The sequence below is a fragment of the Mandrillus leucophaeus genome, unplaced genomic scaffold (assembly GCF_000951045.1).
Source record: "Mandrillus leucophaeus isolate KB7577 unplaced genomic scaffold, Mleu.le_1.0 Scaffold79, whole genome shotgun sequence".
In the NCBI taxonomy this organism is placed as follows: domain Eukaryota; kingdom Metazoa; phylum Chordata; class Mammalia; order Primates; family Cercopithecidae; genus Mandrillus; species Mandrillus leucophaeus.
This window is the reverse complement of record NW_012108585.1, coordinates 3,335,390-3,348,109: the sequence shown is the minus strand read 5'-3', so window position 1 is coordinate 3,348,109 and position 12,720 is coordinate 3,335,390. Positions and strand designations below refer to the sequence as shown.

The 12,720-nt window shown below is 46.7% G+C and overlaps 1 protein-coding gene across 1 annotated transcript in view; it reads right to left on the bottom strand.

The window, feature by feature from the left end:
* Window positions 1–4,150: 4,150 nt before the first annotated feature.
* TULP3 (tubby like protein 3) overlaps window positions 4,151–12,720 on the bottom strand; it is a 61,457-nt gene continuing 52,887 nt past the window's right edge. The window contains 7 exon segments of the mRNA XM_011967168.1: window positions 4,151–4,675; window positions 4,678–4,755; window positions 5,741–5,854; window positions 6,917–7,088; window positions 7,472–7,570; window positions 10,392–10,506; window positions 11,425–11,537. Coding sequence (XP_011822558.1) covers window positions 4,563–4,675; window positions 4,678–4,755; window positions 5,741–5,854; window positions 6,917–7,088; window positions 7,472–7,570; window positions 10,392–10,506; window positions 11,425–11,537 — 804 coding nt within the window. The 3' untranslated portion in view covers window positions 4,151–4,562.

Sequence of the window (12,720 nt, the reverse complement as noted above, 5' to 3'; positions counted from 1 at the left end):
GGGGCACAGTGTCGAAGGGGCTCAGGACTGATGGACCAAAAGACAAGGCACATCCAGAAAGAATCTTGGAGGCCCATTTCGTGTTTGAAATACTTCAAAAATTTCCATCAACATCAGGGCTAATATTTGCATAGGCTGTCACTTCAGGTAAAAACACAGATGGGTACAAGGTGAGGAAACGGAGGTAGGATCAGTGCTGGGCTAGCACTGGTGTGTGAAGTAACCCGGTTAAACCATGCTGTGCTTCTGTTCTGTCCTATTGTCTCTGGAAAACCATCTAAATTTGCTTTATAAACATGTATAAGCCATTCTGTATAAGTGCATGGCTAAGAAGATCATTGTTCTGTTAAGTTTTTTCTTTTTCCTTTTTTTTTTTTGAGACGGAGTATCGCTGTGTCGCCCAAGCTGGAGTGCAGTGGCGCGATCTCAGCTCACTGCAAGCTCCATCTCCCCGGTTCACGCCATTCTCCTGCCTCAACCTCCCCAGTAGCTGGGACTACAGGCGCCCGCCACCTCGCCTGGCTAGTTTTTTGTATTTTTTAGTAAAGACGGGGTTTCACCGTGTTAGCCAGGATGGTCTCGATCTCCTGACCTCGTGATCCGCCCGTCTCGGCCTCCCAAAGTGCTAGGATTACAGGCGTGAGCCACCGCGCCCGGCACCTTAACTAGTTTCTAAACTCCAGAAATATTAGTGTTCTCAGGCTTTCAGAAGAGAGCCATGGTATAACACGAGGTGCTCGGTAAATGCATGGTAATGTGGTCGCCTTGCTGTTTTCACTCAGGCCTGGTGACTTCCTCACCTGTGCGGGGTCTGCCCATTTTAACGCACTTGCAACATGCATTTCTGGACAGTAGGTGGCGCCATGGAACCACCTACCGTTCCCACCGCACACCTTCATTTGTGGCAGCCCGTTTTTAGTGGATGAGGGGAGTCTATCGGTTGATAAAAAAGACGGTGAGACTTTTAAAGCATATCCATTGCCAGTGATAACGAGGAGACGTAAGCAGGAAAGAAGGCAAAATGATCCAATATGCCAGTGGTCAGGAAACGTGTCTCAGGAGGTGGCACAGAAACTGGCAGGTCCTTGGCATGCCCCTGGCTGGGGCCCGCGTGCACCAGGCTAAGAGAGCTGTGGACTGAAGAGAAGCAGGTGTTAGACGTGCAGACAATTCCCGGGCAGGAGCTGGAGGCTGAGGAAAAAGGCAGCTTGCGACATGCTGGAGTTTTCTCTAGGAGCAAGCTGTGTGTGTCTTGAGAGCATTGCTTCGTTACTATAACCACATTGACAAATGTCAAGTTGGCTAATAAATCGTACTTGGTAGAATAAAGAGGACATTTCTCAGTGCACGATCCTGTTTCTTCCACAATTGCAGTCTCCTCTCCATGGTGCCTTCGCTGAGGCCATCTGTGCTTTCCCGGAGCTCTGTGTCACCTCTCCTGCTAGTCATCCTTAGCCATCAACAGCATGAAGCTGTCCAGGGGTAACCAGTGAGTTCAGCTCAAAACAGGGGAATGCCAGAGTGTTGTCAGCATGAGTGGGGAGAAACATGTAATTCAAGAATGTAAAAGGGCACGTAGTTCAAAGCCTCTCAATCGGTAAAGGAGGCAAATCATCGGCAGAAATAGGGTCAGAACCCGGGAAGATTTTGCCTTAGTCGAACCATCACTTTATTTCTGCACTTACAATGCTGGTCTCAAGGAATTGAATTGATGCTAGTTCATTTCTTCTATGATCTATTAAACTGATCAAAAAGAGCCTTTTGCAGGCCTGTTTTTAGACTTGTAATTGACACTTGCTGAAATCTTTCATCTCAATGCCCACCAGTATGTCCCTGATCACTAGTGTACAAAACTGTGTCACAAAGAATCTATTTGGGCCAGGCATGGTAGCTCATACCTGTAATCCCAACACTCTGGGATGCCAAGGGGAGAGGATCGCTTGAGCCCAGGAGTTCAAGACCAATCTGGGCAACATGGTGAAACCGTCTCTACCAAAAACTTAAAAATTAGTTGTTGGTGGTGGACGCCTGTAGTCCCAGCTACTCAGGAGACTGAGGTGGGAAGATGGTTTGAGCCCAGGAGGCGGAGGTTGCAGTGAGCCAAGATCACACCACTGCACTCTAGCCTGGGAAACAGAGCCAGACCCTGCCTCAAAAAAACAGAAAAACTGGCCAGCCATGCATGCACCTTAGCCAAAGAGAATCACATGAAAAAGAAAACAATTCACATTGTGCATGTTGAAGACTTTAAAAAAAAAGGAAAAATCAAGCTGTAAGAATTGATTCCAGCTCTTGTCCTGATTTTTAGGCTCTTCTTGCTTCTTTACATGTGTTTATCACTGTGACACTGAAAAGGGCCAGAAAGCCTAGGAAAGCTTTGTGGACACTTTTTTTTTTTTTTTTGAGACGCAGTCACATACAGGCTGGAGTGCAGTGGCACAATCTTGGCTCACTACAGCCTCTGCCTTCTCAGTCCAAGTGATTCTCCTGCCTCAGCCTCCCAAGCAACTGAGATTACAGGCACCTGCCACCACACCCAGGTAATTTTGGTTTTTTTAGTAGAGACAGGGTTTTGCCATGTTGGCCTGACTGATCTGAACTCCTGACCTCAAATGATCCTCCCACCTCGGCCTCCTGAAGTGCTGGGCATGAGACCACACCCAGCAATTTTTTTTCAACTTCTGAACATACAGCAGCTTTCAAATGTGAAGGCCGGGCACGGTGGCTTATGCCTCTAATTCTAGCACTTTGTAAGGCCAAGGTGGGAGGATCACTTCAGCCCAGGAGTTCGAGCCTGGAAAACATAGTGAAACCCTGTCTTTACTTTAAAACAAAAAATTAGCCAGTCTTGGTGGCACATGCCTATTGTTCTAGCTACTCAGGAGGCTGAGGTGGGAGGATCCCTTGAGCTCAGGAAGTTGAGGCTGTGGTCGGCCAAGATCACACCACTGCACTCCAGCCTGGACAACGGGAATGAGACCCTGTCTCCAAAAAAAAAAAAAGGCCGAGGGCGGTGGCTCACGCCTGTAGTCCCAGCTACTCGGGAGGCTGAGGCAGGAGAGTTGCTTGAACCCAGGAGGCGGAGGTTGCAATGAGCCGAGATCGCCCCACTCCACTCCAGCCTGGCAACAGAGCCAGACTCCGTCTCAAAAAAAAAAAAAAAAAAGGCTCGGTGCGGTGGCTCACACCTGTAATCCCAGCACTTTTGAAGGCCAAGGCGAGACCAGCCTGCAGCCTGGCCAACATGGTGAAACCTCTTCTCTACTTAAAATACAAAAATTTAACTGGGTATAGTAGCTCACGCCTGTAGTCCCAGCTACTCAGGAGGCTGAGGCAGGAGAATTGCTGAAATCTGGGAAGAGGAGGTTGCTGTGAGCCGAGATCACCCCCACTGCACTCCAGCCTGGGTGACAAAGCAAGACTCCATCTCAAAAAAACAAAAACAAGAAGTTAACACTCAAAGGCAAGCGATGGGGTCTGTTTCACTATTCGATGGTTCATTTGTGTTGCTGCTGAACCAGTAAGGAATGACAACAAATCCGGGAAGCTGACCCGGGCAGGCATCCAAAGAATATACACTCTACCCTCTGGCCCTGCTAAGCTCAGCTATTGGTCCCGTCTTCTGTCCAGACGCCCCTGGCCATCATGTGTAGTGTGTCTAGGTAGCCTCTGGAACACAGCCTTCTTAGTCTGCGGATTCCTGCTCTGCACCAGGATGACATGTTTGTTAGTCATCACCTGGTTTTAAAGAACTGATGTGCTCGCTGTGTTACCAAAACTTTTTTTTTTTTGAGGCAAGGGACTCACTCTGTGGCCCAGGGTGGTGTGCAATGGTGTGATCTCTGCTCACTGCAACCCCAGCCTCCCGGGTTCAAGCGACTCTCATGCCTCAGCCTCTTGAAGAGCTGGGATTACAGACGCACACCACCACACCTGGCTAATTTTGGTATTTTTAGTAGAGGTGGGGTTTTGCCATGTTGGCCAGGCTGGTCTCCAACTCTTGGCCTCAGGTGGTCTGCCTGCCTCGACCTCCCGAAGTGCTGGGATTATAGGTGTGAGCCACTGCACGTGGCCCAAGACGACAATTATGATTACGGAACATGACAGTGGGAACTTCCTGAGGCACAGGACTTGCAAAGGCAGTGACACATTTTTATATAAATTAACTTTTATTTCTATAACATATAAAAGGTATAAATAGGACTTATGTAAAAACCAATCACCTGCACACACAAATTATGTGAAATTAGTTTATATATCTCTTTAAACCAGAGGGAGGAGGAGGAAGCAGGATGAGGTCCACCTGGCCCACCGTAAGTCCTTCCCCAGATGCTGTCGTGTATTAATAGCTTCTGCGGTCAACCAGGGTAATCTGCCAGGCAGTGCCTCAGGATGGGGTGGGGGGGTGGTGGTGACGAGGTGTGAGGCTTCTGGGCACGGCTGTGAGGGAGGCACTTGGTGGGAAACATGCCTGAGATGTCAACAGTCTCGTCCTCACCCAGAAGGTGGGACTTGTCGCGGGGGAAAAGCCAAGGGTCCCGCAGCTCCCAGGTGGCTCTCCTTCACGTGCTTATCTGATGTGGTGCAGGAACAACAGGCAGAGGTGAGCGGTTTGTCCACAGAAGGGAAGTCTGAGGGAGCAGCCGCCATGGACGTCCCACCCAGTGCTGGCAGTTCTGTGCACAAGCGATGCAGCTCAGCGGTGCTGACAGTGGAGCTCACAGAGCTCCCGTATTCTCAAGGTTTGGATACATTCTGGGAGGGATGAACTGGTGTAAGAGTCACATAATACGTGGAGGGGTGTAATAATCCGAAAAATGTAGCAAAATACCTTCTATGCCTATGAACCTGGGTTGGGGGAGCCGCAAAGTCCAAAGCTCTGCCACACGGGCCAGCAGTGCTCATGTCTGCTGGCTGGTCCTCCCCAAAGCCTCTCCTGCCACCTTTTTTTTTTTTTTAAACTAAACTAAATGGTCAATACTGCCATCTCTCTTGATAATGACAAAATGTTTGCACCAGATGCCTGCAGTTGTGTGTCACTCCACACTAATGGATCCGTAGTGATACAGCTGCGGGAGGCACTCCTGGGTTGAAAATGAAGGCAATTATCAAATCACTGTCAGTCTTGACTGAGTCACCTCTAGAGTTTATGCTTTCGGCCTTAATTGAAATGAAGACAATTATATACAATTCTCACATAATTGATCACAAATGCGATCACAGCCACTCTGACTAAGATTGGTGCTGGCCAATCTGCTGTGAGGGAATGAAGAGAGGAGAGGAACTGCGATGTCAGTCCCTGATTCTACTGCAAGTTTCTAAGCGCAGGAAATCCCACTCTAGCTTCAGGAGACGATACGTGACAAGAACATGACTGTGCTTTAAATCATCTCTCAACTATGCTAAGTTGTGATCCCTCACCAAGTCTATGAAACCTGGAAAAGGAGTAGAGTGCACGGGGTGTGTGTGTGTTTTATAAATTCAGGGATCATTCCAAAAGGGGCAAACTATTGCTTTCCGTGTGTGTGTTTTATAAATTCAGGGATCATTCCAAAAGGGGCAAACTACTGCTTTTCGTGTGTGTGTTTTATAAATTCAGGGATCATTCCAAAAGGGGCAAACTATTGCTCTTCAAGTCCTGGGGCAGGGAGGGGAAGAGGAGGCCACTGTCCGCTCCTGAAAGCTCTATGGGGAGAAAGGCCCCCTGCCTGATTGTTCTGTCATTCACATGCCAGCTTACTGTCAAAGCTAGAAAGACCGATGCCAAAGGCCTGAACTGCGCAAAGTGGGTAGTTGTAGTCCAGTGTGAACACGTCATCTGCTACACGTCCAAACTGCATGACTATATAGTCAGCTAGAAACACAAGGAAATCAAGATGTTAGAATATAATGTGGTTGCACTAGGGGAAAACTTTTTTTTTCTTCCTTTTCTGAGTTGGGGTTTTGCTCTGTCGCCCAGGCTGGAGCCTAGTGGAATGACCACAGCTCACTGCAGCCTTGACCTCCCATCCCAGGCTCAAGTGATCCTCCCACCTCAGCCTCTTGAGTAGCTGGGACTACAGGCAAGCACCACCATGCCTGGCTAGTATTTTACTTTTTGTGAAGATAGGGTCTCAGTGTGTTGCTCAAGCTGGTCTCAAACACCTAGGCCAAAGTGATTCTCCTGCCTCGGCCTCCCAAAGTGCTGGGATTACTGGCCCAGTGAAAACCTATTTATGATATAGAAAGAATCCTCCAAATAGGCCAGTTAATCACCAGGTTTCTGTAGAATAGAGAGCGGCTTGCTGGGAACGTCACAAGCTCCGTAGGCTAGAGGTGCCAGGAACCTTTATTGGGGTCATTTGCCTTTGTTTCCCAAACAACCTACTCGGTGACTTCTCTGATTTTTTTTTTTTTTTTTTTTGAGACGGAGTCTCGCTCTGTCGCCCAGGCTGGAGTGCAGTGACGCAATCTCGGCTCACTGCAGCCTCGACCTCCTGGCTCAAGTGATGCTCCCACCTCAGCCTCCCAGGTACCTTGGACTACAAGTGCCTGCCACCAGGCCCAGCTAATTTTTTCTATTTTTTGTAGAGATGGGGTTTCACACCATGTTGCCCAGGCTAGTCTTAAGCTCCTGGTCTCAAGCGATCTGCCCACCTCAGCCTCACAAAGTGCTGAGATTACAGACGTGAGCCATGATGCCCAGCCAACTTTTCTGATTTGCTATAGCATCTCTCTCACACTCCTCCCCCCTCCTCAACACAGTGATTCACAAGTTTTCTCCAAAACTGTAGTTTCATCTTTCCAAAGAAATCCTTTCTCTCCTCCATGATTATCTCCTGACTATCATTTCCTATCGCATACAGGGAATGTGCATTTCCCATCCTGTAAGAGCGTCTATCCTCCTCTTCCTACCCAACCCTTCCCGGAGGCTTACGGTCATTTTTGTGGACTATCTGGAAGTTCTTCACTGATGCCTGAGTGACCCGGCCACGAAAGTTGAGGACATAGGACTGAGTGTCACTGTTCCAGACGGGGGCCTTGTTGTGCAGTTCAATCAGATTTTCCATAGTTTTGTTCTGCCACCTTGAGAGCAAACTGTCATGGTTCTGTCCAAAGGGAAAATCATTACTTTGTAACTGACAACCCTACAACTCCACGAGATAGAAGGTAGAGGAGGAGAATCCTTTCTCCATTTCAGAAAGGGTAAACCAGAAGCAAAGAATGAAAGCCAACAATGAAGACAGGTTTTTAAAATTATTCTACATTCTCCAGCATTTCTCTTTGAAGAAAACATGGTTTCAAGGCAACGACTCTGCAACTGCTCTTATCCTGAGGCTCTGGAGGGCAGCTCTCCTGAAGAAGGGTATGGAGCCATGCTCCAGTGTGGGGCTCTGGAAGCTCAATCTTTTTTTTTTTTTGGTATTAACCTCTCTGTATTGTACTACTGTCTTTTAGAGTCTTTTGCTGATTTGAATATGTTCTTACTCACGTTTCGTGGCTGATATGGGATCTGCTTATGATTCAGTGTCATTCCAGGAATGATCACAGACATTTTCCTAGGACCTTTAAATCCAAGTACGTTCGTCTCCTGGAAGATAGGAAAACAAGGCAGAACTTGGAAACAGGAGAAAAATAGAGACCACGTTCTTTTATAACATGAGACTGTCTTGGGAACATAAGATGCTTACGTTATCAGGTGGACCGGCCAGGGGCGGTGGCTCACGCCTGTATCCCAGAACTTTGGGAGGCTGAGGTGGGCAGATCACCTGAGGTCAGGAGTTCCAGACCAGCCTGGCCAACATGGTGAAACCTTGTCTCTACTAAAAATACAAAAACTAGCCAGGCATGGTGGCGAGTGCCTGTAGTCCCAGCTACTAAGGAGGCTGAGGCAGGAGAATTGCTTGAACCCAGGAGGCAGAGGCTGCAGTGAGCCGAGATCGCATCATTGCACTCCAGTCTGGGCGACAAGAGTGAGACTCTGCCCAAAAAATAAATAAATAAAAAATATAATAAATCATGTGTACCAAAAATAATTTTATTACTTTGCTATAAACAGAGAGTCAAAAACAGGAAAGTAATATATCTCTTTATATATATAAAAATATATATAAATATATATTATATATATAAAATATATATATATTATATATATAAATATATAAAATATATATATATTATATATATAAATATATATAAATATATAAAAATATAACTCTTTTTTTTGTTGTTGTTTTGTTTTCTGAGACAGCGTCTTGCTCTGTCGCCCAGGCTGGAGTGCAGTGGCGCAATCCCAACACACTGCAAGCTCTGTCTCCCGGGTTCATGCCATTCTCCTGCCTCAGCCTCCCAAGTAGATGGGACTACAGGCACCCGTCAGCATGCCCAGCTAATTTTGTATTTTTTTTTTTTTAAGTCGAGACAGGGTTTCTCCATGCTGGTCAGGCTGGTCTCCAGTTCCCGACCTCAGGTGATCCGCCCATCTCGGCCTCCCAAAGTGCTGTGATTACAGGAGTGAGCCACCACGCCCGGCCTCTTACTCTTGAGTCTTAAATGAGATTTGAGATAACTGTGAACAAACTGCCCAACTTTGTCAGCACCAACACATATTTATTTCCCAGTGAGGGCATGGCACTAGATTACATACAGTGAGAATGAGTTGTGGTTAAATAAGGCCCGCACTAGATGTTAAAAATGCCTGTCAAGCCAAGCAGATTATTCTTATTTTATTTTGAGACGGAGTCTTGCTCTGTCACCCAGGCTGGAGTGCAACCTCTGCCTCCTGGGTTCAAGCGATTCTCCTGCCTCAGCCTCTCGAGTAGCTGGGATTACAGGTGCCTGCCACCACGCCTGGCTAATTTTTTTATATTTTTAGTAGAGACAGGATTTCGCCATGTTGGCCAGGCTGGTCTCGACCTCCTGACTTCCGGTGATCCACGCACATCAGCCTCCTAAAGCGTTGGGATTACAGGCATGAGACACCGCGCCTGGCCGATTATTATTATTTTTAAAATAGGATCTCATGCTGTTGCCCAGGCTGGAGTGCATGGCGTGATCACAGCTCACTGCAGCCTCGACCCTCCTAAGACTCAGGTGATCCTCTTGCCTCAGCGCCTCCAGTAGCTGGGACTCCAGCGACTGCCACCACGCCCAGCTAGTTTTTGTATTTTTAGTAGAGACAGGGTTTCACCATGTTGCCTAGGCTGGTCTCTCCTGGGCTCAAGTGATCTGCCCGCCTCAGCCTCCCAAAGTGCTGGGATTACAGGTGTAAGCCATCAAGTTCAGCCAAGCTAAGCAGATTATGTATGAAAGCTATAGAGGAAAGACACTTTACATCAAAGTGTTGAAGTCAAATGGTTCTCAGGCATGTAGATAAGATCTCATGGGATTAATTTCAACTTAAGAAAGTTGAGACTTTGGAATAAAAAAACCAGCTGAGATGGGTCAATTCCTTCTTGCTTTCTCTTACTCAACAACTCTTTGAATACCTACTGTGTGCCAGACCATGTGCTGGTATGGATACAGCCATGAGTAAGAGTTCACAAGAATTTACAAACTGGTGGAGACGGTTCATGTTGAACAAATAATAACAAGTACATGTGGGTTACAAATGCCACAAGGACACAGACAAAGGAATGTCAACCACATCTAGTGGAGTACATCAGAAAAGACTTTGATAAGGCAAAAGGCAAGAAAGAGGAAAAGGGAAGCCTCTCCAAGGAGGAAAGAGGAGTGTGGTTGGACAAAGGAACGACAGGAGGGCTGCTTCGCTAGAATGATGGGAAGCGGGGGTGAGCCAGCAGAGGAGTCTGAAAGCAAATGCTGCCATGTTAGATCTTCCCCAATGGGTAGTCACTAAAAGGTCTGAAGCAGCACAGGAGGCCCAACTAGAGCCTTGTTTTAGGAAGATTCATTTGGTAGCAGTAGAGAATGAGCTAGATAGTTCTCAGGTCTTTCCTGGGTGTGAAATAAAATGAAAAAGTACAATAAAACAAATAATAAGATGAAATTTAAAAAGAAGTGAACTATACATGCCAAAAAGAGGAAAAAAATAAGAAAAAGATTAAAAAGAGAAAAAAGAGAATGAACTAGATAGGAAAAGATTAAAAGCAAAAAAAGATCAGCTTTAATTTATTGTAACCTTTGGCCACTGGATAAGAAGTAAAGGTCTGAACTAAGTGGCAGCAGGAAAAAAGAAGAGGAAATGAGGGAAGAAATATTCCGAGAGTGAAAAATAATTGAACTTGGCAATTCAAATAACTAAAACTCAAATACATGGAGAAAGTGGTACAGCAACAGAAATCAGAAATAGAAACAAGCTTGGGAGGGGAGGTTCTTTGGCGACACTAGGTGAAAAGTGCCAGCAGGACGTCAGAAGGGCAGGAAGTGGGCCTTGGGAAAGCAGCACTCACATAGGAGATGGCGGCCAGCTCCTGCCGCGCGTGGGCCGCTCCTACCAGACCCCGGCCCTTGATAGGGCAGATACCACGGTCGTAAATGGTAAACTTGGTCCCCATGAGGTTGGATCTGGAGTCAGGAGAAAAAGTCACCAAGATGATCTGTAATTTTTTTTCTTATACAAACACAATCTAAGAGAAGGAAAATGGAAGCCTATTTTCAAAATGTCTAAATGTTCATCACTTTTTCAAAAATATCTCATTAAAGCAAGGAAGGAACTGAGATTTTCTTTTAACTTTTTATTTACTTGTTCATTCATCTGAGACAGGTTCTCGCTCTGTCACCCAGCTGGAGTGCAGTGGCAGGGATCATAGCTCACTGCAGCCTCAAACTCCCAGGCTCAAGCCATCCTCCCACCTTAACCTCCTGGGTAGCTGGGGCTATAGGCGAGCACTGCCATGCCTGGCTAATTTTAAAAATTTTTGAAGAGATGTCTCAATGTGTTGCCCAGACTGGTCTCAAACTCCTGGCCTCAAGTGATTCTCCAACCTCAGCCTCCACAAATGCTGGGATTACAGGCCTAAGCAACCACACCACACTTATTTTTTTATTTTTCTGAGACAGACTCTCATTCTGTTACCCAGGTTGGGGTGCAGTGGTGCTGTCTTGGCTCATGGCAACCTCTGCCTCCTGGGTTCAAGCAATTCTCGTGCTTCAGCCTCCTGGGTAGCTGGAATTATAGGTACGCGCTACCACACCCGGCTGATTTTTGTATTTTTAGTAGAGAAGGGGTTTCTGCCACGTTGGCCAGGCTGGACTCTAACTCCTAACCTCAAGTGATCCACCCGCCTTGGCCTCTCAAAGTGCTGGGATTACAGGTGTGAGCCACTGTACCCAGCCTTTTTTTTTTTCTTTTCTTTTTTTCTTTTTTTTTTTTAAGATTACAACATCAATACACGCTAGTTGTAACCAAGATATGAACTGTTCTGCAACTATAGGAATAAGACTATCAGAAAGAATAGGACAGGGATCTAAGGTTGCTTTCACCTAAGCTTGCCGACATAACTTTCTCCTTCACGAGATAAATCAACTGGATCAATGGAGATGAGGTAGTTGGCTGTTTTGCTCTTTTTCCGCTTTCTAGCTGCAAGAAGAAATATCTGGGAAAAGAAAAAGTGTCAGTCAAAAATGAAGTCGAGAGAACCCACCTCGCCCCTGGGGCCATGGCTGTCCTACCTATTCATTCAGCCAGTGTTCAGCAAGTCCCCAGCATATGTCTAAGCTGTTAATCTTTGGGTCTTCATCCCTTTTTCTAACTCTCTTATCAGAATTCACTATCAGGCTGGGTGCAGTGGCTCACCCCTGTAATCCCAGCACTTTGGGAGGCTGAGGTGGGCGGATCACAGGGTCAGGAGATCGAGACCATCCTGGCTAACCTAGTGAAACCCCGTCTCTACTAAAACTACAAAAAATTAGCCGGGCGTGGTGGCGGGAGCCTACAGTCCCAGCTACTCGGGAGGCTGAGGCAGGAGAATGGCATGAACCCAGGAGGCGGAGCTTGCAGTGAGCCCAGATCGTGTCACTGCACTCCAGCCTGGGCGACGGAGTGAGATTCTGTCTCAAAAAAAAAAAAAAAAAAATTCACTAACAGGGTTTTCTTCCTGTACGGTTTTTCTAAATTCACCAGCTTGAGTCTCCACATAATTAGTTACAACTTCATCCCTAAAAACTTCCAGTTAAAAAAAAAATCTCCAAAGCTGGGCCAGGTGGCATGAGCCTATAATCCCAGCTGCTTGGGAGGCTGAGGTAGAGGGATCACTGGAGTCCAGGAGTTCAAGGCCAGCCTGGGCAACCCTGCAGAATCCAATAAATAAATAACAATCAATGTTCATCCAATGCCATGATTAAGAGTCTTTCCAACTTTAGGAGAGACAGGATCCTGAATACCTTCCCATTCTTTACTGTGATGGATTTCTTCCTTTCTTTTTTCTTTTTTTTTTTTTTTTGAGGCAGGGTCTCACTCTGTCACCCAGGCTACAGCACAGTGGCGCAATCACAGCTCATTGCAACCCCTGCCTCCCAGGTTCAAGTGATTTTCCTGTCTCAGCTTCCCAAGTAGCTGGAACTACAGGTGCATGCCACCACTCCTGGCTAATTTTTTTATTTTTTGCTAGAGACAGGGTCTCCACATGTTGGCCAAGCTGGTCTCGAGCTCCTGTCCTCAAGGGATCCACCCACCTCAGCCTCCCAAAGTGCTGGGATTATAGGCGTGAGCCACTGCACCTGGCCTGTGATAGCTTTCTTAATGCCATGGGGACACAGACAAAGGAATGTCAACCACGT